Source organism: Cyclopterus lumpus, chromosome 7, assembly GCF_009769545.1.
Source record: "Cyclopterus lumpus isolate fCycLum1 chromosome 7, fCycLum1.pri, whole genome shotgun sequence".
NCBI lineage: Eukaryota > Metazoa > Chordata > Actinopteri > Perciformes > Cyclopteridae > Cyclopterus > Cyclopterus lumpus.
In genome coordinates, this window is record NC_046972.1 from 20,848,965 (window position 1) to 20,874,600 (window position 25,636).

The window sequence follows — 25,636 nt, forward strand, 5'->3', positions numbered from 1 at the left end:
AAACACAATCTCTCGTGACTGTTTTTTTCCTTGTTACAAGAAAATAAAAGAGGTTTACAAATGCTGGTGATGATCTATCTAGTAGTGGAAAAAACAATTCACATTCATTGCTGAAGTAAAAGTAGCCTACTATAACACCACACTGGAAATAGTATATACAAATATACATATTGTATTATATAATACACCTTATATTATCTTGAATATGTAAACCAACCATGTCGAATAAATACACGTTTGATCAATCACATTTTTATTTTATGCATGTGTTATTGAAAACACACACACGTTACATACATTATAACCCAAATAAATGCATTGAGGAGGACAGGCTGTTGTTTTTCCTCTCATCAGTAAAACAAAATCAACCTATGCTAGATAAGTAGAATACAATATGAATATTCAGGCTCCATCATGTGGCTTAAAGCTGAACTGCAGATATAAATACATTCTGCAAATATATTTAATGACCTTAGTAAAACTCCTGCTCCCCAGTCTATGAGGGATTGACTCAAAATAAATCATGCCCATGTTATTGTCACGCAGTGCAAACAATGTGGCACATTATGGGTTATAAATAGGGATATCATCAATCTTTGGCTACACAAGCATTAGGTAGTTAGTATTATAGGATAATTGTTGTTTTTGATCTTTTAATGTGATGTGTTGACTATTAGAAATATATAAAATATCACTTATCCTTTGATTTAATACGTGCATGCCCAAATGGCTCATTGAAGGAGAGAGTTAACGGTCAGTGTAATGATTCCTCCTGTTGATACTGACCGTAAAGTTATTGCCCTTCTGGTGAACAAAGACGTGGATTCATTTCCTATCGTTCACATTTGAGCTGACCTCCAACATCTGTGTGTGTGTGTGTGTGTGTGCATGTGTGTGTGTGTGTGTGTGTTATTATTAGGGGAATAGCAAATAACTCTTTTAATATAAATAAGAGCGTGTGAGAATTGTGTTGAGACAAATTTGAAGTTGAATGTCCACGAATAGGAATCCATGAGTCAGATGAAGCCCCAGCTTTGGTCGACTTGAGGGGATTTGCAGGCAGTCACAATAACATATCCTTCCGATACTGTCAAACACTTCCCCGATGATGGGTTCTTCAGTTTGTTTGCCTGAAAACAACAACAATGTAAACTCTGAGAGGATGGCATTCAGAGACATGACTGAGGAAATGGAGAAGCACATATGTGCAGCTCGAGGCAATGCTGTGACATGAGTTCCTGCAGAGTTTGAGATGATGTAGTAAATACATGTCGTACCTGCGTGTAGATCCACACCTGCGCGGGCGCTGCTGTGGTCACTTTTCCCTTCAAACGACAGAAATTAAGAGACACGCGAGCTCTTCCGCGTGTTGCATGTAAACACAGACCATTGCTGACGCTGAGCCGTACCTCTTTCTGGGACGTGTACTCAAAATACTACAAAGACACAAAGAAGAAGCAATGGTATTCTTTTAAGATGAGTGAAATAATTCCAATACATTTTATTAAACTGTATAAAATTGTTTTACAACATTGTTTTCTGTGTTCGTCTAAAAACAGAGATTTCTCAGCCCTTTTTCTTGCAAGCCCCTAAAAATAAAGTAAAGTAAATCATCACAAGGATATTAACTAATGTATAAATAGAGGGATTCTTTGATTCTTTTGATTTTCACATTAAATCAGAAGAATAAATATAATTTTGTGTAACAAAACACAATCCCTCCCCCCCCCAGAAGTTGGCGTACCTGTGCTGCAGCTTTATCACCGCATTGGAACTCTTGAACAGGTTCCCATTTCGTTGTCGTCTTCTTCACATCCAGGTAGCACATCCAACCGACGTTTTCCAACTGTACACAAAAATAATAAAAACAGTAACTGGACTGCCGACAGTCTGGATGTCCAGCCTTTGTAACTTTTGGCTCACGGTTTGAATAAAATAAGAGAAATTATGTCCTGAAAGAGAATTTGAAAGAGAATACTATTTATATTTTTCTGCATTAATACAAAAAGTGCACGTGTGTGTGTTTACTGTAACATTCCATTGAAGATAATAAAACGTTGATAAATTATGAAGTATTTCACCCGTCCGTATTTAACCGGCCTGACGTCAGGCACGTAGGCCTCTGGATAAACGGTGTTCAGGTACCACGAGAAGTTCTTGCACTTTAATCTCTCCCGGAGTTTACGGCGTTCAGAAACATCTCCATATAAATTCTGTGGGAAAAAAAATGACAACGGTGAAGACGTGGTCGACCTCCAACACGTTACATATAACGTGACTGATTTCCTGGGTTATGAATAAACACACTGTGCCTTTGTGCCAACCTGTTTGAAAATCAAATCGGCCCGTCTGTTTGAACGATAGAAGGCAAACTTGTAGTCGTCCATCCAGACCTCGGCCAGCCGGACCAGGTTGTGAGTGATCATCATCTTTCCTCTGGGGAAGGTGTGTGGGCTCTTTTTGCGGAAAATGTGCCCCACAACCGAGCAAGGCAGGATTTCCATTTGACCTCCACATTGCCAGACCTGCAGCAGAGAGGACAGACGGCACCAGGTAAGACTGCAGCTGGTAACATTTTTAAAGCATATATATATATATATATATATATATATATATATATATATATATATATATATACTGACAAACATCGACAACCTCTTACCCTGAAGGACATTTCCAAATTCTCACCTCCCCAGAAAACCATCTGGTCGTCGTAAGTCCCGATATGCTGGAAGTAAGATTTAGATATCGAGAACAGTCCACCAGCAAAAGTAGGAGTTCTAAAAAATCAGACACAAATCAATCAATACCAATTTAATTTAATTGATTAGTTTGTTATAGTTGCTTATTTGCTTTTTTTCACAGAATTAGGTAAGAAAATCAACACCACCCTCAAATCTGTACAAACATAGCTGTAGCCAGCAGCTGGTTAGCATCTTTTGTTCTTGCATCTATAAAGCATATGAAGAAAAAAAGATAACTAGCTTAGCACAAAGATGGGAAACAGCTGATAAAATATGTCTTTCAACATGCTTTCAATGCTCACTAAAACATCATATTATGTGTTTAATCCATAAAAATTAGTTAAAAGTTAAGAGGGACTCTGCTCCCAGCCAAGAAAAACACTTTCATATAACCCCTGTAAACTGTAATTTTAACAAATTTTCATATAAAAAAAAAAAAAGGTTATCCACCTTCTCGTCTAACTCATAGGGAAGGAAGCAAATGTGTGCACATTTCTCAAAATGTCAAACTATTCCTTTAAATCAGCTCATTTGTTTTCCAGTAGGGTAAAACTACTTTTTTTAAATGAACTATGAACACGAATGTACTGCATCTAATAATCATATTTGTGATTACTCCAAAAATCAAGTCTGCAGTCATTCAGTTTTGCATGATTTTCAATACATGTGTATTTGAAGCAGATTAATAATTAGAATTTAGAGGACGCAAAGAGGATTGTGCAGCCTTGACAGAGAGGCCTGTATGTATCCTCGTGTATGTATCCTCATATCTATACCTGATGGGATGTGTCTCATTCATCCTTTCCGTCTCCTGCTCTTCGGGGATGACCTCCCATCCAAAGTGGAGCCTCCAGTCGAAATTGCCTCGAGTGTGGTAATGCAGTTCGGGGACTGGCTTTTGGAACTTCAGGTCGTTCCGGTCGATACTGGAGATCTTCGGGCTCACCACGGCAGCAGGCTGCTCTGCTATCCGAGCTAGAAGCGGCTCCAGCCACCCGGGGAAGCATTCGCCTGCACGGGAATGTAGAAGAGTTTTAACAATCAGGGGCCTAGTTAAGAAGTTGTTGGTCGAAAGTGATGGTGGTTGCCCCCCCCCTCGGTGGTTTTCACTTGTTCTCTTTCCACCATTTACTCATACGGTGTGACTCAGAGAAATAACGACACCAGATTCTCATTTCAGGAACTACCATAATTACTTTTGATCAACAGAAAACAACCGACTGAATTCTGCATGCAAATGGTGGCATATATTGCATTATGTGGATGTTTGAAATAATCCAATATTAAGTTGTGTCTAAACTCCAGTCAAAGGATAACAGTTCAGTTTTGTATCACTTTAAGGGTAGTGGTGTTGGTACTGGTATCACTATTTATTTTGAATGATAGCCAGCCCTAAATGTGGAGCACGTACAGTGTGAATCCAGGAAGGTGAGGACCTCTCCTCGTGCAGCCTGCCCTCCCATCAGCCTGGCTGTGATCAAGCCTTTCCTCTCCCTCTGACGTAAAACACGCACGATATTCAGCTGCCGCACAAAGTCATCCAGACGAGTCTTCAGGTGGTCTAAAGAGAGAGCAGTCAGCAGGTCAATTAGGTGAAGGAGATGTTATGGTAAAGCAGGTGGTATACAGGGGGTTTTAGAGCTTTTTAGCTGGAAACAGCAGCTAAAACATCCTTGTAGAATGTCCATTGTATGACAGTTAATATATCTTCTTTGTTATATGTCAGAAGGAAATATCTTACTTTTTGCAACTAGTTACAGTACAAAACATGTGATATGCCTATAATATATCACGTCATAACAATATCATCATTATTACTTGTTAGTTGACTTATTTTATTAATTTGTCTTAATTTCATGGTTACTCTATAAGGCAGTGGTGTTCAAGTTAACTCTTATACACCTTATATGTATTACTCTTGTTTTTATTCTTGTATTTTTTTAATTGAATAGTTCTTCTGAAATTGAGTATTATTTTCTATAGACATTATATTTCCAACTCTCATAGTCCATGTGTTTACATTTTCATTGTTTTTTTCTTATTCTTCTGTTGTAATTTCTGCCACAATCAGTTTCTTCAGGACTAATAAAGTTCTGTCTCATTTTTATTTCCTTACCCGCTGATATGGAGTGGGTGCATGAATGGAACATTTCTGGATGTTTTAAAGACCAGTGATGGAATATGAACAGACTCATTTGGATGAGATGCATATTGACGTTGCAGCATCGCGGAGACGCTCACCATGCGTGCTGGCGTCATCCACCAGCAAGATCTCCGTGAGCAGGGCTGCAGGAGCGGTGTGCAGGACACTGTAGACCGTCCTCAGCAGGGTGGACCAGGCCTCGTTGTGAAACACTATGATCACGCTGGTGGTCGGGAGGCCGGGACAACGCTGAAACCTCTGTTGCAAGCAACTGTCAGAGCGGAAAGTTAACAGGTGTCAGATTTGTAACTGGATGAACACCAGTGTTTGTAGACGGAGAACAAAACGCTGCACAATTGAAAGGACAGAAAGAGACAATTTGCATTAAAATAGAAGACACTGTCATTGGTAGGTGAAACTGAAAGCTTAGCATTTTAAATATGAACAGGCTCCTGTTTCAGTGTCTCGTGCACATTAATGCCGGAAAAGCTATTCTGTAAATTTCACAATATTCTAAGGTTAGCACTGTTGAAATTGGATTAGGGAATATAAAATGAATATACTATGGACTAACAAATCACAGTGCTAACCACATAGGAGACCGAGGAGGGCCCTCAGAAAATAAGCCCAAATTGCACCCTTGTGGTTCATTAATGATAAAAGGTCACTTGTGCTTTTCTGGACTTATACTTCCAACCGTGTTCTCCCGCATCACGCAACACTGAGGGGTCAACGACTAAATAGAAGTTTTAATCACTTAATTATTCTTCGTTTGGGGGCAAAACTATTTAAAATGTAAATAATACATGGAGGAAAAAAGGAAATAAGAAAACATTTGAGTCACAAGTCAGTGTCTGTGATCTTCTGCTGGGATAATGAACAATGGGTATACGCTCACTCTGGATGACGTGTGTCTTCACCCAGATCACGGTGCAGGGAGATTCGGTCACTGGCAAACTGGTTGAACTGGTTCTTATCAAACCCATCTAATTTTTCTCTCCGTTCCTCATGAGTCAGTTTGCGTATCCCAAATGATTTTCCACCAGCACCCGGTGCCCTGGGATCTTGGGGAGGCCTCGGAAGGTGAGGCCTGAGCTCCTCTTGGGTGTAAAAGCCTGGTAGACAAGAATAAACTGGCATCAGGTCGACCGGTCTGAGGGTGGGTCCTCTGAGTTTCACCACACCTTCCACAGGCGGGCGTGACAATGCTGTGTTGTTGATGTAATATTTTATGTAAAGTATGATCAGCAAGCAGGAAGCTGCAACATTAACTAGAAGGAAGTGTCGGGCGTAAAAACGTTGCATGGTAGGCATAGGCAAGGACTGACCTAAAAGAAAGATAAAAAGAGACCATATATAAGACATGAATACATAAAACATAAAACATACAAATCTTTATAAAAGCAATTCATCTGAAATCTCTTAACTGATAGTATAGTAATTTACCTGCACTTTTGATAACAAGTACTATTCTTTAATCTCATCTCCGGAGTGCAGGACGTTTTTCAGTTATGCTAAATGAATTGCTAAAGTTATGTTAACTGCTCAAACCTTCATCATTTCATATTGTTCTCCTCCCAGCCTCAGCTTCAAGCCTCCATGAACACATGCATTGAAAATACTTATTCAACCCACTGAAGAAATATATTAACAATTTGCGACGATAGTTGTCTCTCACAGTAGTTTATTCAGACAGTAGTGTGTTATATGTAGCACGTGTTTTATGTAACAGGGATGAGGGTTTAAATGGTGTAAGTGCCACAGAATAATCTGAGAATATTGACAAGACTTTACAAATCATAAACAATTAGTTTTGTTTTAAATTAAAAGAAAATTACAACTAAAATAGTCGACAGAATTTGAATAGTTTACATACACTCTCTGTATAAAGGAAGAAGTAATTCACACAGTTATGCCAGCAGAATTTCACGAGTGGAATAGCTGGTTTGACATGCTGCAGGTGTCGTTGGAATGATACTGAAGACCATCACACCCTATTTTGTCTGTTTTACTTGATTGTTGTGTGCAACTGCCAGCCCAGAACCCACAGCACTCAATACCAGATAATCAACTGCAGCAGACGTTGACTAAAAAGACAGCAACCACGGATTACAAACTGTATGTAAACTATTTCTCAGCGAACATAACTAGCACCCACAAAGCACTGCTGACAGTGGTGCGTTCACGTGCTCCTCAGATGTTCACATGTCCTCGGTTGGTGAAGTTTTTCTTCCGAGTTCGCTGTGCTCGTGAACTTTCAGTTGTAATGTAGAAATTAAATGGATGTTACCATAGAGGGACGTGTTAACTTTTTACTCCTCAAACAACACGTTAGCTGATTTTAAGTTATTGTTCCGTCTCGAGGGGGCGTTCCCGTAAATGTCATCGGTGGTAAACACATTTTTCCGATTATTCCGATGAACGTGAATCTCGCCACGCCAATGAAAGTAAAACATACTGTAATGCGTTTAATTTACAAATAAACTGACGCGCGTGAACCAAAAACATAACCTTTTTAGCGGAGATATCTAAATATTTGTTAATCTAACGTTTGCAGATGGGCTTTCTTGTTGGAATGCGATCATGAAGGGGTTGTTTTATTTGGGTACCGGACTATTTTCATGTCTAATAACCATGACAAATGTCTATGTACATATTTCTTCAAATAATGTGCGTTTTAGCAAAGATGACTTAAATAATATTCCTAAGAGAATTTGCTGTTGGCATTTTCTTTCGTAAAAGGAAAAATATAAAATATATATAAAATGTACACATTTGAAAATGTTGTAAACTTTGCCACAGAGTCATTTTGAAATTATTTGTGAAAATATTTTTGAATCACTTACTATACTTTGGCTGCAGATGAACGAGCCCCTCCACCTATGCTCGCTTTTGGTTATGCTTTCAGTCAACAGAGTCAGAGACAGCAACAACTGCTCAAACCAGTTTACATCTAAAGTGCTTGTGAACTAAATCTACAACTGATAAGCAAGGACTCACCACATTCACATTCTTCAAATTAATGTTAAGATTTCCAGGAGATATAGCTGGGTAAAAATAAATTAAGAATGTACATTTGCAAACTTTTGCGAGATCCCGCAAAAATCTTCAACAATTAATTAATGCTTAAAATATCTATTTAAAAAAAATCAAGGCTCATTTATTTATCACTATAGGCAACACTGGGTTGCACAATAAAACACAGTTGTAGCCCATTGGTTGGTGCAATAGCCTTGGGGCCTAGCCGGGTTAGCTTAGCTTCCATCTTGGCCCTACTTATACTATAAGGGGAAAGCTGAAAGGAGACTGGACAGGAGCAAAGCAGCTCAGGGGTGGAGGATGAATATGGGCAGAGCTGCTCTGTAGGGGGACCAGGAGGCAGGACCGTAGAGTGGAACCAGACTGGTGGCCGGCGTGGAAGGCAGAAACCTTCTGGAGGCCATTGTTGAGACTTGATATCAGAATAATTGTCTGGCACCGGAAAATTTGGCTCCATCAGAAGGGAGGCTGCTGGACCGGGCTGCAAGAATTCAGGACCGAATTCAGGCAACTGGAGGTCAGTACTTGACTTTGAAAGTATACTGGAAGTCAGCCACAGCATCAATAAGGACAGCTAGAGAAACCACACTGGAACACGGCCACCAAGATGGGACCACTGGAACATGGCCTTAAGGACGTGGGGCCTTAAGGGAGGGCAGCCGGCTGCGGCCTGACATGAACAGAAGGTTGCTGATGCACAACAGGAACAGGAGGGTATTGTGGCGCAACAGGACTAGGAGGGCCGTTGTGTGGCCCAGCAGGAACAGCAGGGTGTTGCGGTCAAACAGGAACACGAGGTTCCTGCGGCGTAGTGGGAGCAGGTGAGAGACGGACAATACCTGAGGCGCAGGCGTCGGCTGGACCCCCGACAGAACACGCGGAGAGCAGATATGTCATCATTTGTCATCATTTCATTTTGAGAAAAGCTTTTTTTTACCCAAACTTTAGTATATATTCTTTTTTATTTCTATTTTAATTGAAAGAAAAAAGGCATTTAATTTAATTTTCAACGTTTCCCTTAAGAGACACCGCGGGTGGGCGGGGCTTGTTGTTGCCAAGGTGACGCCTAAACCAAAAGTTGTGCATCTCTCTCTTTCTCTCCCGTTTAGCTCGTTTATCGCAACGAGAGCTACGCTGCCGCTCCATGGCCTTCTTCGGTATCACACAGCTGGGTTATCAAGACCCGATCGGCGATAAACTATTAGTGAAGCCCAGAGCAGCGTCTCGTCCTCGGGGTAAGAGGAGCTGGACCTACCTGGCTAGCTAGCTAACTAGCGTTACCTGTAGTTAGCTAGTTAGCAGTTAACCTTTAGCACAGAGCTAACGTTTACAAACTATTTAGCTCATTCTTCGTAAGTCTTCAAGCTTTAAAAAGAATAAGGAGCTAATGTTAACAAGCACCGTTAAAAATAAAGAAAATAAAGTTGGTACTTAGTATTTGCTCATGATGCATATTATTCTCATATTCCATGCACTTTTGCTCATAGTCCATAATTACACACTTTTTCTCATTTTGGGTTGTCATGCATACAATTTAGGGCTTTCTGTTTAGCCTAAATGTATTTAGGGCCCTTGATTATGTATATACAACATGTTATATTTTAATATTTAAAAAAAATCTTAATACACTCACAGGGTGAAATACAAGTCAACTTGAGTTTGGTGTGTTTCTCATAATAGTGACAGGTGTATTAATGTAATGGATGATTAGTCTATATATACCATAGTAACATATCTATACACAGATGGGAACAGCAGACAAGGACTGCCTCCATCTCTTCAAGAACATCAGGGACCCCTCCGATGTACAGACACATGCAACATTTACCACCAGCCTCTTCTGTACGGTGCTGACATCCACCATGGGAGCCATGAGCGATACAAAGAGATGGTGAAACGGGTTCAAACGCCCAGATGTGAGTGGACGTAGAAAAGAGACATTAACAGCCGGATGGACTATAGGATCCAAATGACAGTCCTGGTGTCAAGCGTCTGTCTCCTCTCTTGTCCAGCCCCTAACCAGCTGTATATCACGCCTCTAACGGACAGCCAGCAGTATGGATGGATGATGTCCAGGAGTCCTGAACCGTGGACCCAAATCAAACGGTTTCCCCGAAAGAACAGCGAGATGTCAAAGTAGGTACCACTTCCAAATCTCATTCAAATATTTTTCTTTTGCCCATCTAAGGTAGATCTCTGCAAGTGTAATCCATGTGTTGCTTTCACAGGTTTGTTAAAGAAATGTCAGTAACAGCCCGGGAGTTCAGCCTGTACTGACTGCCTTTCTTCTTCAGTTATTTCACACACACACACACACACACACACACCAGGAGCAGCATCAGTTTTGATGTGAAGTTCTGAGAATAAACTGGTTGCAGATACACTTTTGATTTTTTTCACAAAATGTCTTTTTCTTTTAAATCTGTTTCGAGGCCGTTTTATTTTACACAAGCTACGAGAAACTCTTAATTACTTACTTACTTACTTCACCTTTTTAGCTCACAACTTTTATTAAGGAAGTGTGGAGGTGTAAATATACAAAACACAAATAATAACAAAATGTTCACCACTTTTATATACTAAGTCAATTTGATATCATGAGATTAAAAAGTCATCTTTCCACTTCTCGCAGGACAACATCGCTGTAGTGGTCTATACAGAGTGGAATTGTACCGCCCTCTAGAGGAGATCAAAATAATTACTTTGGAAATAATAGTCTTCATGCGAGTTGAGTTTAGTAACTGGGCCATGTCGAGCTCTTTACTTAATGTGGGCCGCTGTTCCTTTAAGCCACAGGTAATACCTATTATATTATATAGTAACATTAGTAAATATATGAACACGCAAACAGCCATTGATTTTTTTTTTATTATTATTTTTTCTTCAAGGGGAGATGTTATTTTTCTCTTTGTCATAGTCCTCAACTCTTCTTAACCTTCGACTTTGCAAACAAAAAAAACACTCCCCTTTCAACTCCTCCAACTCAGGGAAAATACAAATAAAACAAAAACAAATAGGGAAGGATTCATCAGGCCTGAGCAAAACACTGTTTCAGTAGTACGGGGAAAACCTTCCTCCCTCTCCTGCCCCCCCCCCAAAAAAACGTCCCAAGAGTTAACAATCAACACAAGTCTATGGACAGCAATAGAAATAGAATACATACAATGCACATTTTTATAAACTCATGTCCATTCTATAAACTCTCTGCTTATATGAATCACTCTTCATTAGTCACACTTGATAGTTGGTGATCTCTATTACATGACTGTCCTCTGGTGCTCCCACCACGCGCCCCAAGGCCAAATCTCATTGCACAGGAGGGGACCAATAGCACAAGGCTGCGTGAGCTGGCTTTGGTACAAACATGATCAACTGTTGGTGGCCGTTGTCGAGTGTGGTCGGAGGGAGCTAAACCGGGGCGATGCTCCCGATTACGAAAGTTGAAGCCGGAGTGAAACCAAAAGTCGCTGCAACGATGAGAATGTTTACTGGAGATTATCCTCGACAAGCCCTTATCCCGTTTTCTCCGTCCAAACATCAGCGGTCCAGGCAGGGCGAGCGGGCACTGTTCCCGTTCAGCGTTGTTCTATGATTTGTTTATTAACTTAAGGCAATTAAACTCAGCTATTAGTATTTCTACTGAGTGTGGAAGGGGGATAGGGGGAGTAAATAATACAATAAATATATGTATAGGTTTTTTTAATGCTGTCCTCTTCACAAAGTGCAACACCAGGGATGTCATGTGTTACTACTGAGAAGTGAATGTGTGGGAGAGAGAGAGAGGTCACCTTAAAGCCCGACTGAGATTTACAATACTGCAGAAGTGGCATAAATAAAAATTTAAAAAAGCACAGTGAATCATCTGTCTATGTGTGTGTTTGCTGCTATGCTTACGTGAGCATACACCCCTCGGGTTCTGCTGCAAAAGGCAGCTAATGGTTATTACTTACTATACGTGATCACACCCATTGCCAGTTGAAATACTGTATTGTACATTGAACAGCAGAATTCATTGGCTGCAGTTGATCAGTTGGTACCAGTGAGCTTGAGCTTGACAACTGGCATTTTACAACAAAGCGTGCTGGTCTTTGATCCTTTTCATCGGAATGGAATCATCATAATAAGCATAATAATTAATCATAATCATCATAATAATAATAATAATAACATTAAGAATATACAAATGATGGATACAGAAGTGATACAAAATACCCTACGTTAAAACAAAACAAAAAAATGAAAACGAGATACCACAATCAGACATGCTTCAAAGCGGTTATGTTTGGCAAGAAAGCAGTTTTTTGTAGTATCATAAAAAACCTCACAGTGAAAATAGTTATGCCCCTTACAAAGCACAGTATTCAGTCAAAATCAATATATATATATATATTTCCTTTCCTTCATCTATTTCTTCTTCACAGAAGAATCCGGCTGTGTGTTACCACTGCGTTGAAATCCTCCCCCCCCCTGATGGCTCTGATTTTGAAGTTCCTTCCTTTTTCCGTCTGCACCAAAAAAATACTTCTCTGAAAGGGAAGGAGCAGCGATGACAATATATACTGTAAGGGCTGAAACCGGCTGAAACCGGCTGCGCAAGCTCTAATGAACCAATCTGACATGAAATGAGGATGAAGAGGATCCTAATCCCAGCTGGAGCTACTTCTAGTCCTCAAGAGATAAAAAATATAGATTTCAGATATCACCTTCTAATAACATCCTTAGTCGTCTTAAGTAATTTTGTTTTTTGAGGTTGAGTCACAATTTAAAGTTAAAGTGATCCGCTTTGCTGCCTGAGTGACAGACAAAATAAATAAATTGTACATATTTCTATGAAAACAATGAAGCAGCCTGTGTGTTGGCCAAAAAAGACAGAAGGGTTCAGGCCTTCTGCCCCCCCCCCCCCCCCCCCCCCCCCCCCCCTCCCCCCAAAAAACAGGGGGTGATCATTGCTGACTTTAGCGAGAACATATCAAACATGTCTTGCCTTGCTTTTAGTAAATACTTTAGTCTTTGGTCAATATATTCCTCCTCAGTTTATACATATATGCATACACACACAAATATGCATGTACATACACACTTATAAACGTGTAATAAACTGGATATTTGTGCACGCATGTATCCACACTTTTTCATAAAGGACCTTTTGCACAAAACATCGAGATCTAAATAAATAATTAATTCAGAAAACAAAAGTATAAGTACCTGTTCATAATTCATGTTGAAATTAAAAATATTTTAAAAAAGAAGAAAGAAAACCAACAAACTTCAAGAGTAAAAATAAAAAGTAGCCTTATGTACAGCGTTAATCTTCTTTTGACACAGGCTAAAAGGCGTTGTTTTAAATAAACAGACTTTGCATCTTTCAAGAAGCCTGAGAGAGAGGCTAGCTAGACATGAGAACAACACGTGTCCTTCACACATGTAATGTGAGCCAAAATGGCTGCCAAACGAGAACTTTTTTTCCTCTCATCAAGAACAATTTCCTTTTTGAAGTCTTTTAAAAGTTGAGTTTTTTTTCTCTCCTCCGGCCGTCTCTAGTTTTTCTTTTGAAGCCATTCGCTCACACTGTGAGTCCTCGCTAGGTGGCGCTGTTGTCTCTGAAGTGTGTGTGTGTGTGTGGGGGGGGGGGGGGGCTCGTGCCCGCGTCGCTGCTGCTGCGGCCGCTAACTGCTGGGCGGTCCTTCGTTCAGGAAGTAGGTGGTCATTTCCCCTTTACCTTTGACCTTCACCACCCCCCGGTACTCCAGCACGTACCCTTTGTTTGCGAGCACCTGGTAGAGGTCCGTGGTCACCTGGGAGCAGAACGGGCAAAGGGCACATTCAAATGAAGCACAATGTTCATTATTATTCTCTAGTTTTTTTCCAAAAAATAATGACAATCAAATCTCAATTTAAGGCTTCTATAGTCAATATTTACACACGGTCATTGAGACAAATGTATATGACAAATTTTTCATCACGGTTGTGAAAAAAAAGGTATATTATCTCCGCTAGTGTGACACACGAGTTCTTACTATAATCTAGAAGGTAGCCGCCACTTTATTAGGTACACCTCAACAATCTAATGCACTTAGGCCATAAAGTAAATGTGTTTGTATGGCGACATCTAAAAAACATATTCTTCATATGTGATCACAATCTGTGTTTATTTTTGGCGTTACGATTGTCTGTACTGCAATTTTTAATAATTTCGGCCCGTTCTATATTAACAACTACAACATGGACTGCGTGTCTGTCTGTCTTGTTTCGCTTGAGTTTGTTCTGAAGATGTGAAGCGAGGGTCAAAGGAAAGAAAGATGTTTTTTTATGAAGCCACTTGAACAAAATGTGAGATTAATAATATCGGGCTATATAAATAAAATTGATTTGCCTTAAATGTCGCCTGTAACATTCTCTTGTTGATACTGTCATAGAGGCGTTGATTAAATAATAAGTTTTTAGCAATGAGGTCATAGTTGGACTGTAATGTATTATATTCAGAAGCATTTCTAATAGTGTGCCTCATATAACACCCTATGACCTCAGCATTAAACATACTTGAATGTACAGATTTACAACAATCGGTAAAAACCCAACGTTATAAACTTCGGAACAATAATGATGTGTATTAATAATATGAACATAAAAGCCATTCATCTCACAGCTCGGTCTTCACCTGATACACCTATGTGGGCTGAATTTGAACAGCTCTGACGGGACACCTACCTGTATGCAGTCAGGTACACCTGTGCTGTCCATACGACTGGCCACATTGACCGTGTTGCCCCAAATATCGTACTGAGGCTTCCGTGCACCAATAACCCCAGCTACCACCGGTCCAATGTTCAGACCTGGTGAGCACAGACAAAAAAAAAAAAAAAAATCCTCACTGCATCGCCGAAGCTGCAGCCGGTTCCCGTTTAAAGAACTTTTAACGTGCTTTCCCGAAACGTCTGAAATCTCGCTTACCTATCTTCATCTGGAAGTTGTTGAAGGAATGCTCGTTGATGTACTTCATCTGCTCCCTCAGTCTCATGGCGTAGTCGGCCAGAGCGATGATGTGCGAGCGGCCCTCTTTGTCGTAGGTGGAGTCGTTGAGACCGGACGCAGCCATGTAGGTGGAGCCGATGGTCTTGATCTTCTCCAGCTGCCTGTACTTCTCTTCACTGATGATCTGAGAACAGACGGCGATTACATTTGTGTAACGTACGTCTTAACGGGGACGACGCACCGAGCATCGCAAACACGCCTCGATTAAAAAAAAAAACGTTACCTCGTCGAAGTCGGCAATGATCTCGTTGAGCAGCCGGAGACACTCCACCCCCTCGTTGTTGGCCTCCAGCTCCACGTAGAACTCGGAGAAATTGCTGATGGAGGCGAACATGACGGCCACACACTCGCAGGACTGGTAGTACAGCTCGTCGTTGCGCCGCTCGCGCGCCAAAAAGTGAGCGGCTACGTCCTTAGGCAGGATATTATGGAGGAGGCGACGATTGTAGGCTTGCAGTTCCTCCATCTCCTCCTTCTCCTCTGTGGCCTGGGAGTGAAAGATCTTCATTAGATATATTCAGCATTTATGAATGCTGTGATAAAACGTCTGGCAGGTGTAGACAAGAATGCTTATATTCTATTAGATGACATTGATAAGCTGTGAGACCACTCCATCATCTACTCCAGCCTTTGCATGATTGTGAAGGGGAGTGTATTTGCACGGTCAGACGACGCCCTCTAGTGGACGTTAAACACACCTGTAGTTTCCACAGGAAGTCGAGGCGTGCGGTGGATTCAACCTGCTGGGCGTGCAGGTACAGTGCCAGGACAAATACAGTGAGGATCACTGGAGTCATGACCCTCAGGGACACTTTGGTCACAACGAATGGGCTGCAGAGTGACGAACACATGGTCACATTAATGGAGAGAAAAAAGCTTTTAAAATGATAGAATAGGACATCAAAAAACATCAAAAGTAACACTGAATGTAATCTTACTTACCACTGGTTTGAAGTTTCATTGAAACTGGACCTAAAAGAACAAAAACACTCTAGTCAATAGAAATTAAGTAAATAATCATTATAATATGAATGAGTTAAAAGTGTTTATTTGAGTGTTAATACACATTTGTATTCTTACCATTGAGCACTAGTTTCATTTAAATCACTAAAAAGGAAGACAAAAACAGTAAAAATAATGAAATATGCAAAACTCTTGACATTTAACTAAACTAACATGTTATGTTAAAAAGTCATAAATGCTTTAATTTATGGCACAAATAGGGGACACTGTCCAAAAGGGGCTGGGTATAATTTCCAAACATTTGATATGGGTATACGTTACTTTAGCTACAATACTTTACTTTATACCTTAGTTTGGGGAATATAAGAATGTTAAAGGCTGATAAAAAAGAGCCCCCTTTTGTTTATACATAAAGACAATAAAGAAAAGTAGTGAAAGAGTTTTAAAGCATTTAATACCAACCGATACCCTCGATGCCCATCGATAGTCAGGTTTTAATCAGTATTGAGGTTCAACTCTATCTTCACCACATGAAAGAAGCTGCTTGCTTTAATTCATACATTATCCATCCCACCCCCACCCCGCCGCCTCTGCATGAGCATTATATTCCACGGCCCGTGGCACTCACATGGCATTGGAGGTGACAAAGAGGTCTGCGTTGTCGAATAGTGCTACTTGTGGCCACTCCACCAGCAGCAGGAAGGTGAGCTGGATCAGCAGCATGAGGGCCAGCTTCCCTATGCTGCTGATCTGCAGGAACACCGAGCAGGCCAGCAACGTCAGCAGCACACTGTAGCTGAAATACTGGAGAGCGGCATCAGAAAAAAGAGCTGTTATCCACAATAGATCTCGGGGAAAATAAAACACACAAAATGCAAATGTGACATTTACATTTTTTTAAATTTTTTAAAGCTTCAAGCAGTGTGGCACGGGGAACCCGGAACGGCGGAGCGTCCGCATGACAATGGATTCACCTCGGGAAAAGGGCAGGAGGGGCCTCGGCTAGGACAGATCTCCAGACCCCCTTCGATGGACACATTCAAGCTGCGGATCAAACAGGGCGTCACCAGCGCTGCAGTGGTGTTCAGCTTCTCGGCAACACATTGTTGCAAGCTCATGGTGTCACAGGCAAACTGCAGTGAAGCCAAACACACATATTTAGCATGGTTTTCAACATATATGTATATGCTGCCTGTCTGTCTCTTTGATCTCACCATATTAACAAAGGCAGAGATGAAAACGAGGATGATGGTAAATACTCCGACCAGGGTGCTGTTGGTGCGAGACTGGACAATCTTCTTTGAAACAGTCTGCATTGCAGCCGGAAAGAGCTACGAGAGGTATGATTTACACATTAAAACATATACGGGGAATGACATACAAGCGGAATATATATATATGTGATTTGAAAACCCAGTGCTACCTTGATGCAAGAATATATGGCACAAATAAAAAGGATGTTGGCGAGAATGACGAAGATACTGATGTAGATTCCCAGCATGACCGGGGTGCTGCAGGGGAGGAAACATAAACACAGTTATGGAAAAACATTTAGGGTTCTTTCACATCAATGCTGTCAATCAATTGTTCTGGAACAAGACTTTGTGGGAGCAGATATATATATTTAATATATGTATATATATATATATATATATATATATATATATATATTTTAAAAAAATTATATATATATTAAAAGAAAACATATAAATATTAAAAAGAAATATATACATATATATTTTAAAAAAAATATATATATATATATTTAAATATGTATATATATAAAAATATATATCTATATTTAAAAATAGAAATATGTATATATATATATATTAAACATATATATATATATATATAATATATTTATATATTATATATATATATATATTAAAAAAAGAAAAAGGAATATATATATATATATATATATTTAAAGAATAGATCTCGGGGGAAAATATATGTCTATATATATGTGTATATATAGATGTATATATTTATTTATTTTTAAATAAAGAAGCTTTACTTTTATTTATACATCTGCTTATTGTGAAGAATTGAGCTCATGTAAGTTTATTATACAAGTGATGAACTGTGTATTCATGCCAGATCATTCGCTAAAAGTGAAAAGGAGTTTGACTGTACTTTAGCATTTAATTAATAAAACGTGACACGCATCCAAACAGCAACTTTCAACCTGAAATATTATGGATCAAGACACATAAGTATGAAGTCTTGTTGCAGTCTATTTATTTTTCAAAGAGTTTATTACAGCAGGTTTAGCTCCTGGTTCATTTTGAATAAGTCAGCGTGAACACAAAGGCATTCATAAATATATTTATTTACTCAGTCCAGACCAAATTAATTAAACTACAGGTGTGAAAGCAACCTTAAACAAACACACAGTACACACTGGTACATCCAGCATGTGAATATTTGAAGTACTCACTGTGGAAAGATAACAATCTGTATGAAGGATATGAAGCAGAATACTAGAAGAGTACACGCAACGTAGCCTCCGAAACGATCGTCCACCTTCTTGGAATACTGCGACAGGAAACAGCAGAAGAAGAGAGTCAGATATGAGCAGCGGCCGGTTGCCTCCGAGCATTAATTATATTTAAGTTGAAGAAGCACAGATGATAATCACAGCTGGGCAGTAGTTCAATATGACAATTCATGGTCTTTTTGACGGAACATTATCGCGATGAAACCATATATCGAGATATCGTTTTATACAACTACGTTGTCTAAATTGCTAATACTCAATGCAGCAGCTAACATTTCTCAGAAATTCTGATTGAACTCATTTAAATCCAAATTTTGGTCTTAATCTTATTAGTATGTATTTGTGTGCACGCATGTAAACAGAGCCAGTGTGTACATTTAAAATCATTTTATCTCTATGATTTCACTTAAAACTTGTTTATTTTGCAAGAAAGTTCTTATTAAAAATACTTTTCATCTGTCAAGTATTTAATTCACACAGGATTAGAATGCTTTAATATAAATATATTTTACCATGTGGCTATTTCATATAGAATATTGAATTACCAGAAAACAAATCATCATTGAGACATGAAACAAAAAATATATATATATATATATATATATATATTTCAATATTGAATTACCAGAAAACATATCATTATTATATTATTATATATATATTACATGTCTCAATAATGATTTGTTTTCTGGTAAAATATATTTATATTAAAGCATTCTCATCCTGTGTGAATTAAATACTTGACATGTATTTTTAATGAGAACTTTAGTGCAAAATAAACAACAGTTTCAAGTGAAATTATAGAGATAAAGTTAGTGTGAACCTTTTTCTCCAGGCTCGACGTCTGGAAGGTGAGTAGAAACTTCTTCACGTGGTCTTTTCTCAGCTGGTCGATGCTGCGAGCGTCGATGGCTCTCCCCAGAAACTCGTCCACCTCGTCCTCCGGGTTTATGGCCTCCTGAACGCCACGGCTGCAAAAAGGACAAACCGTGTTCATGAAATCAAGTGGAGCAGCCGCAGCAGCCTTTCACACACATAAAACAACAACAACAACAACAACAACAACGAGCAGCAGCAGCAGGCGCTCACTTGTCTTTACTGGAGGTCTCATCAATCCCCTGAAGAAGAAGAAAGAGACACACTCATTATGACTGCAGGCCCGGCTCGAGCAACAGGAAGCGAGTGTGTTGGGGGTGGAGTCTCACCATTTGCCTGAAGACTTTGGAGTCTTTGGTCCTGGAGAAGGTTCTGTCGGGGGCCCAGCGTGGCATCAGGCCCTCATTAGAGTTGGCTCTCGTCCGCTGCATCTTCGCCATCATTGCCTTCTCCTCCTTCTGCTCGGAGAGGGAAGAACACGAAGGCTTGACCGACTGTTCTCACGCAACGCAGTCAATGACAATACAAGCGGCTGAGTGAACTAGAAGAGTTATTTTTTTATTGTTTTATTACGCCCGCAAAAAAAGGGCAGAGAAGAGTTAGTTCAGGACCAAGAAAGATCCCGATGCCGGCTTCACAGTTCTTTGTGTAATAGTTACGTGTCACCGTAGATTAAATATGGGTAAGCACATTGTCATCCAAACCACACGGTTGTGACTGAAATATATTTTAAATATTTGTTACATACTCTTATTTCAAATGTGTGCAGTGAAATGCGGAGGTGGGGTCCTCAAAGTATGTGCAAAAAAAAGAAAAGGGCTAACGTGCAATCAGCCATTATAAAAACATAAATAATAATTAAAATCAGAGTATGAATAAGGATTAGAGGGGGAAAAAAGGACATATAAATGTGACATTTTAAAGCAAAACAATTATAAATGAATGTCACGATTTTGTTCACTGACCCGTTTCTCGCTGCAGCCGAGAACCAAGAAGGTCTCGATGCTGTTGTCCTTCAGATACGCGTTCCTCTCACCTCCAAAACCTGGTTCCACCTCATAGTCTCCATTGAGATACTGCAAGGTGGCCTTCGTGATGTGGATCCGCCTACGGAAAGACGCGGGATTCATAAAATGTTTCGGTCAGCAATATTATTTTTGTGCTTTTTGACTACAGAGAAGGATCTTGATATCATCTGTGTATTTACTTGTGAATTAGTCACACACACATATACAATAACACAGTACCCATTTACCCTTATTTGTATTTTTAAAAAAAGCATCTTTATAAACATGTGTATTAACCATCATAACTGTGGTGGCGTTTATTTCCCTCACCCCGCTTTGCCTCCCGCCTCCATGTGATTGGCCAGCGTGACATCGTTTGACCACACGTCAAACTGCCACTTCCTGAGTCCCAGCACGCCGCAGTGCACTCGCCCGCTGTGAATCCCCACGCGCATGTTCACGTTGACCCCCGTCACCTCGCGCACCAGCCTGCAGACACACGGGCCCCAAAGAATCAGAAGGGACAAAAAAATAAAAACTCCCCCCCCAAAAGAAAACCAATCACACACCGTCCCCACTCACGAGATCGCCTCTATCATGTCGACGCCCATCTCCACACAGCAGTGGGCGTGGTCAGCGCGGGGTTCAGGCAGCCCGGACACACAATAGTAACAATCGCCCAAAATTTTAATACGTAGACAGTGATTCTCCTGAGAAAGGGATAGAGGGAGGAAAAAATAAAAGGGAAGATAGAAGATCACAAGTCATATATTTCAGGATTTTAGTTCGTGTTATTTAACTGTGACGGCTGGAATCAGCTATCCTGGACTTCCTTTAAAGCTATGCCCCGAAATGTCAAACCCACAAACCCAACGTGGATCCTTACCGACGCCAGCTTGTCGAAGCGGGCAAAGAGCTCATTGAGGGTCATGACCAGCTCCTGAGCCGTGCACTGGGAGGCCAGGCTGGTGAAGCCCTCGATGTCGGCAAACAGAATACTGAGGACGGCATTAAAAGGGGGAGGGGAAGACAAACATGTTGGAAGTTTTTAACATCAGCAACGGTGCAATTCTAAGGATCTGTGATTCTGTTTCCGGCCCTACGCAGCAGCAGCAGTACTGTAGCGTGTTACTCTCCGGGGCTGCTGACCTTGAGAGAAGCAGGAAGTTTGACCTTAAACTCTTCTGAAGAAGATATGTGCCAGAATGTGTGTGTGTGTGTGTGTGTTAGTGTGTGTGTGTGTGTGTGTGTGCATGTGAGGGACAGAGGGGCTGTGTGTTTGCTCAGTGCTGTAATTGAATGTGTGCCGAAGCTCTCCATCTTTGGGGATTATCTTATCTTGGCTGCTGGTGATTAAGTATTCCCTCACTAGTGTTAATTAGCCTCCACTCTGCCAAACCACTCTACCCCTCTCATGACTCTGTGAGCGCAATTGTATTAGTGTGTGTGTGTGTGTGTGTTGTGAGTCATTTTCACGACGAATTAGGTGAAAAAAAAGTGCGTGGCGTGTTTAATTTCCTGGAATTCAGCGAACCCAATTCTTGTGTTTTCAGGAAGACGTGGCTGTGCTTAAAGGGCGTCTTACACACACAAAAAAAAACTAGGTTTATAAAAGTCAGTCGAAATTTGAATTCATGGGAAAAAACATGGAAATGCGGCACTGAGTCCGAGCGTCCCGGGCTGACCTGACATTGTCGTGTTTCTGGATATAGATTTTATGGAACATCATGTCTTCCTTCTTGGCATTGATGTCAGCCTTCATCTCCATGGCAACGTGCCTTGGCAACACTGAAAGCAACAGACGTTCCTGGAAACACACACACACACACACACACACACACGCACAAAAGAAACAGAATACAGATTGTGTCATTCACAATATTGTTGTCTATGTGCGTGTGTGTGTGTGTGTGTGTGTGTGTGTGTGTGTGTGTTGTTATTTTAATCATAAGGCAACATGTTTGAGTTTTGGACTGACACACATAGCCCCCCTCAATCAAAACAATAACAAATATAGAGTTTGATGACTTTGTGATGGAGCGTGGGATCCTGGGAGTTGTTCTCAGATGAACATCTATCTGTCGTGACTCACGGGTCGACGTTTAAAAGTTGTATTATTGTTACGTTTGTTCACGTTTACTCATTTCTTTCTAATAAAAACGTTAATTTGCTCATTTACCACGATAATAATGAGTGGACTAACAGCTACTGTAACGTTATAATAGCGGGCTAGCAAAAAAATAATAACTTAATGAGCGCGATGAACGTTGTTTTAATGTCATAACGTGACCCTCCTGTCTTGGCAGCGTATTGTAGTTAATGATATATGTTGAATTATCTTATCAACAAATCAGGTCTCTAATGGATAACTGAATAATAAATATGCTGTGTGGCATCGTGCTCCCTCATGAGTGAGAAAGACAAACAATAGTTAATAACAGAGTGACTTGAGCTCATAAAGGGGACATGACGCAATAATTATTGTTTCCTTTGGGTTTGAATAATGTTGAAAACATTTATAATGTAAGTACACAAATCATTAAAATATATGATGTGGGTCTAGTTGTTTTTAGTTATTTTAATGCAGAAATGTTACATATTACACATTTAATTCATTAGCATATTCTTGACCAGTTAAATTATTTTTAAGGAGCTAGTTTAGAACTTCTTTCTTTGGGCTTAAGTTAGAATTAGGACACGGTTTAGTTTTTAGATGAACGTTTAAGTCTGGTGATATCTTTTATTATTGTCAATAAATCCAGACAACGATGAATTGATCCTCCAACAGAACTCTAAAGTATTGTTTTCTTTTACTTACGATAAGTATTACACAGTAGTATTATTAGCAAAAAAATAAATAACTCACTATACAGAATGGAATCCTTTAAGAGTATTCAATTATTAAATAACATAAAGTTGGATTCTTATTTTTGTTTGTAAAATCACAATGTGCCTAGCTAGTTAATTTAACTATAAATGCAGTGCACTAAAAAAGAGCAACACTTGCCCTTTAAACATATTGGATTAGTAGAAGGTCAAATACTGACACACAGTGAGAAACCTTAATGGAAAAGCGAAGATGAATCCGGTGTGCCTGAACGCCAAACATTAATTATTACTGTATTCACATGTAAATTAACTTTTCTAAGTGGACTGACTCACACAAACTGACATTATGAAGCGCATTGACTACCAGCCCCATGTGACCAAATCACAGTGTTTACAGTTTCTCTGTCGACGTCACCGCTGACTCAATCCCCGGTTTCTGGTGTCAAATTATTCCAGTGAGTTTTAATGCAGTGACGTACACAGAATTAAATTTGTTTTGGGAGGGGGAGAAGCCCTTTTATTGCATCGTTACTCGGTAGATTATATTTTAAATTAATTTAATTATATTTATTCAAAACGTGAGATAATTGATTTGCGAATGGAGATAATCCGGGTGTGACTGAGGGCTCCTGCAGAGTGCATTGTGGGTTGTTTGTGTATTTATGCCTCTACCTGTTGTTGATTCTCCCTCTGCAGGTGTAGCCTGGCCTGGATGTATCCTCTGGTCTCCTGGAAGGCTTGCCTCTGGGAAACCTCGGCGGGGTAGTGGGTACAGATGCCGATGATGTTAGTGCACAGGAAGATCAGGACATTAGCGCTCACCTGGAGAGACGACAGAGGAGGGAGGCGGTCAAGCTTAAGATACCAGGAAGAAAGGAAGGATACGGATAATCCTGCGAGGCAGCGGAGGGAGGGAATCAATCAGGCTTTAAGCATGAACGTAAGCAGGTCTAAAGTAAAATACGTTCTCGTCAGACGAGACAAATGGGACATTTCTCATGTTCCAGCGTTGTTGTTGTTGTTGCTTTTATTGCTTTTGGAACAGCGTGTCATTACTGAAAGAGAAAAACAAGCAGGATTTACACATTCACATTGTGTAAATACTTATATTTGATTTGATTTGATTGTGGATTTAACCTTAAAATCACACAAACTGTTTTTTCCCGACAATGAACGTGGCAGCGATGCCGACAGAGATAACGATAGATATAGAAATCATCTTTACCGGAAGATCTTTACATAAAAGCGTGAACCGATGACAGATCCATGATCCATTATCTCTGGATGAAGCCCAGAGATAATGGGATTAGTTTACAAAGAAAGTCTCCTTCTTAATCTTTCCATTTTGTTTCATTCTCAAGTATTCATGATCAATACTGCAGGAACCTTTGACACACTGACATCTTCTGACCATCTCTTCTCATTTTATTAATCTCAATAGACGTTGTCCAAAGAAACTAAATACAAGTGTTTTCACCACAATACAACAACATTTATACATTAGCTCACTTATTTGGGTCAAACGTGTCATAAGAACACATTTCTTGAGAAAGTCATCCAGAGAAACATCTTGACTTCCTTTGTTGACTTCCTAAATCATTATCTATTGTTAAACAATAGATAATGATTTACAATATATTTTATTATTATTATTCTCTGTGGTGATACTGTATATAATGTTTCTTAAGTTAGACATAACAACGACTTGTTAAGTTTCCAGTATTAATATTCCAAACCTGAACAGGTGTTGAAATCATTGCAGATCATGAAGTAACCTAACTGACAGCACATTGTATTATATATTACATTACATTAGACCCGATATCACACCACTCTATTAATTCCTGGTATGGACACCTCTTCGGGTATTATCAACAACGGGAGATATTTCTGAATGACTGCACTCGTAAATAAGATATTCAAATGTATTTATTCCTGTCATTTAATGTAGCCAGCGCATTATTTTAGAACATTGCACAGGCAGTTTAACAATAACTACTTAGTAAGTGTACATTATCAGGAATTAATGGATACCCTGCAGCCAATCAGGATCCAGTAATCACACAGACAATGCTATAATGGAATATAAATAGACGGTGGCTATACAAAATGAATAATGAGAATAGCAAAAGATGATAAAGAATATAAACAGATGGATTTGGAGTTCAAGAAGAAAGCAAACAAGGCGTGGGGTAAAACAGACAAACGGCATAATGGACAGCCGGTAAAAATGAAAGACTGACAGATGTTGAGGAAGGAAACAAGTGGTAAGGAGCAGGATGAGGAAGGGAAAAAAAGACAATGTGAGCATGACAAGAGTAAAAAGAGTATGAGTGAGCGAGAGAGAGAGAGAGAGAGAGCAGGACAGATATGGGCCACAGTGACATTAGGCAGATGGCTCAGAGCGCTCAGCTCTGTTTACATTACTCTCACTGATAAAGCAAAAACAGCCACGAGACAAAAGTGAAACCTGCAGCAGGATGTGTGCTTGCAGGTGAAT

The 25,636-nt window shown here is 39.9% G+C and overlaps 3 protein-coding genes across 5 annotated transcripts in view; 1 reads left to right on the forward strand and 2 right to left on the reverse strand.

Annotated features, from left to right (window-relative positions):
* Positions 1-173: 173 nt before the first annotated feature.
* On the reverse strand, positions 174-7,847 carry LOC117732988 (polypeptide N-acetylgalactosaminyltransferase 6-like). The gene is made up of 11 exons (XM_034536227.1): positions 7,734-7,847; positions 5,786-6,215; positions 4,986-5,158; positions 4,156-4,305; positions 3,521-3,755; positions 2,663-2,780; positions 2,325-2,525; positions 2,082-2,213; positions 1,745-1,846; positions 1,278-1,436; positions 174-1,130 (listed from the first exon to the last, which is right to left on the reverse strand). The coding sequence occupies exons 2-11, from the start codon at positions 6,199-6,201 to the stop codon at positions 1,017-1,019; spliced, it is 1,800 nt and encodes a 599-aa protein (XP_034392118.1). The 5' UTR covers positions 6,202-6,215; positions 7,734-7,847; the 3' UTR covers positions 174-1,016.
* On the forward strand, positions 6,940-11,768 carry LOC117732991 (testis-expressed protein 49-like). Of its 3 annotated transcripts, none has more exons than XM_034536233.1 (5): positions 6,940-7,005; positions 9,036-9,161; positions 9,672-9,842; positions 9,939-10,062; positions 10,155-11,768. In XM_034536233.1, the coding sequence occupies exons 2-5, from the start codon at positions 9,071-9,073 to the stop codon at positions 10,201-10,203; spliced, it is 435 nt and encodes a 144-aa protein (XP_034392124.1). In that variant the 5' UTR covers positions 6,940-7,005; positions 9,036-9,070; the 3' UTR covers positions 10,204-11,768. The 3 variants fall into 3 exon arrangements, with proteins under 3 accessions (XP_034392124.1, XP_034392123.1, XP_034392122.1); XM_034536232.1 differs by having other exon boundaries at positions 6,955-7,101; XM_034536231.1 differs by lacking the exon at positions 6,940-7,005 and adding an exon at positions 8,195-8,747.
* Positions 11,769-12,837: 1,069 nt separating this feature from the next.
* LOC117732987 (adenylate cyclase type 6-like) overlaps positions 12,838-25,636 on the reverse strand; it is a 29,990-nt gene continuing 17,191 nt past the window's right edge. The window contains exons 4-24 of the mRNA XM_034536226.1: positions 23,809-23,958; positions 21,993-22,114; positions 21,194-21,305; positions 20,890-21,017; positions 20,638-20,796; positions 20,266-20,407; positions 19,630-19,758; positions 19,514-19,542; positions 19,248-19,395; positions 18,365-18,462; positions 17,345-17,432; positions 17,136-17,252; positions 16,896-17,054; positions 16,550-16,725; positions 16,039-16,065; positions 15,901-15,930; positions 15,657-15,789; positions 15,182-15,445; positions 14,878-15,082; positions 14,635-14,759; positions 12,838-13,721 (exon numbers count right to left, since the gene is read on the reverse strand). Of these exons, the coding sequence (XP_034392117.1) occupies positions 13,593-13,721; positions 14,635-14,759; positions 14,878-15,082; positions 15,182-15,445; positions 15,657-15,789; positions 15,901-15,930; positions 16,039-16,065; positions 16,550-16,725; positions 16,896-17,054; positions 17,136-17,252; positions 17,345-17,432; positions 18,365-18,462; positions 19,248-19,395; positions 19,514-19,542; positions 19,630-19,758; positions 20,266-20,407; positions 20,638-20,796; positions 20,890-21,017; positions 21,194-21,305; positions 21,993-22,114; positions 23,809-23,958 (2,670 nt within the window). The 3' untranslated portion in view covers positions 12,838-13,592. The remainder of the gene's footprint in view (positions 13,722-14,634; positions 14,760-14,877; positions 15,083-15,181; positions 15,446-15,656; positions 15,790-15,900; positions 15,931-16,038; positions 16,066-16,549; positions 16,726-16,895; positions 17,055-17,135; positions 17,253-17,344; positions 17,433-18,364; positions 18,463-19,247; positions 19,396-19,513; positions 19,543-19,629; positions 19,759-20,265; positions 20,408-20,637; positions 20,797-20,889; positions 21,018-21,193; positions 21,306-21,992; positions 22,115-23,808; positions 23,959-25,636) is intronic.

Coding starts and splice junctions, on each gene's coding strand:
- LOC117732988 (XM_034536227.1), bottom strand. CDS start 6,201: ATGCCTACCATGCAACGTTTTTACGCCCGACACTTCCTTCTAGTTAAT. Junction 5,159..5,785: donor GAAGACACACGTCATCCAGA/GTGAGCGTATAC, acceptor CCGCTCTGACAG/TTGCTTGCAACAGAGGTTTC. Junction 3,756..4,155: donor CACCTTCCTGGATTCACACT/GTACGTGCTCCA, acceptor ATTCCCGTGCAG/GCGAATGCTTCCCCGGGTGG.
- LOC117732991 (XM_034536233.1), top strand. CDS start 9,071: ATGGCCTTCTTCGGTATCACACAGCTGGGTTATCAAGACCCGATCGGC. Junction 9,843..9,938: donor ACGGGTTCAAACGCCCAGAT/GTGAGTGGACGT, acceptor TCTCTTGTCCAG/CCCCTAACCAGCTGTATATC. Junction 10,063..10,154: donor AAGAACAGCGAGATGTCAAA/GTAGGTACCACT, acceptor TTGCTTTCACAG/GTTTGTTAAAGAAATGTCAG.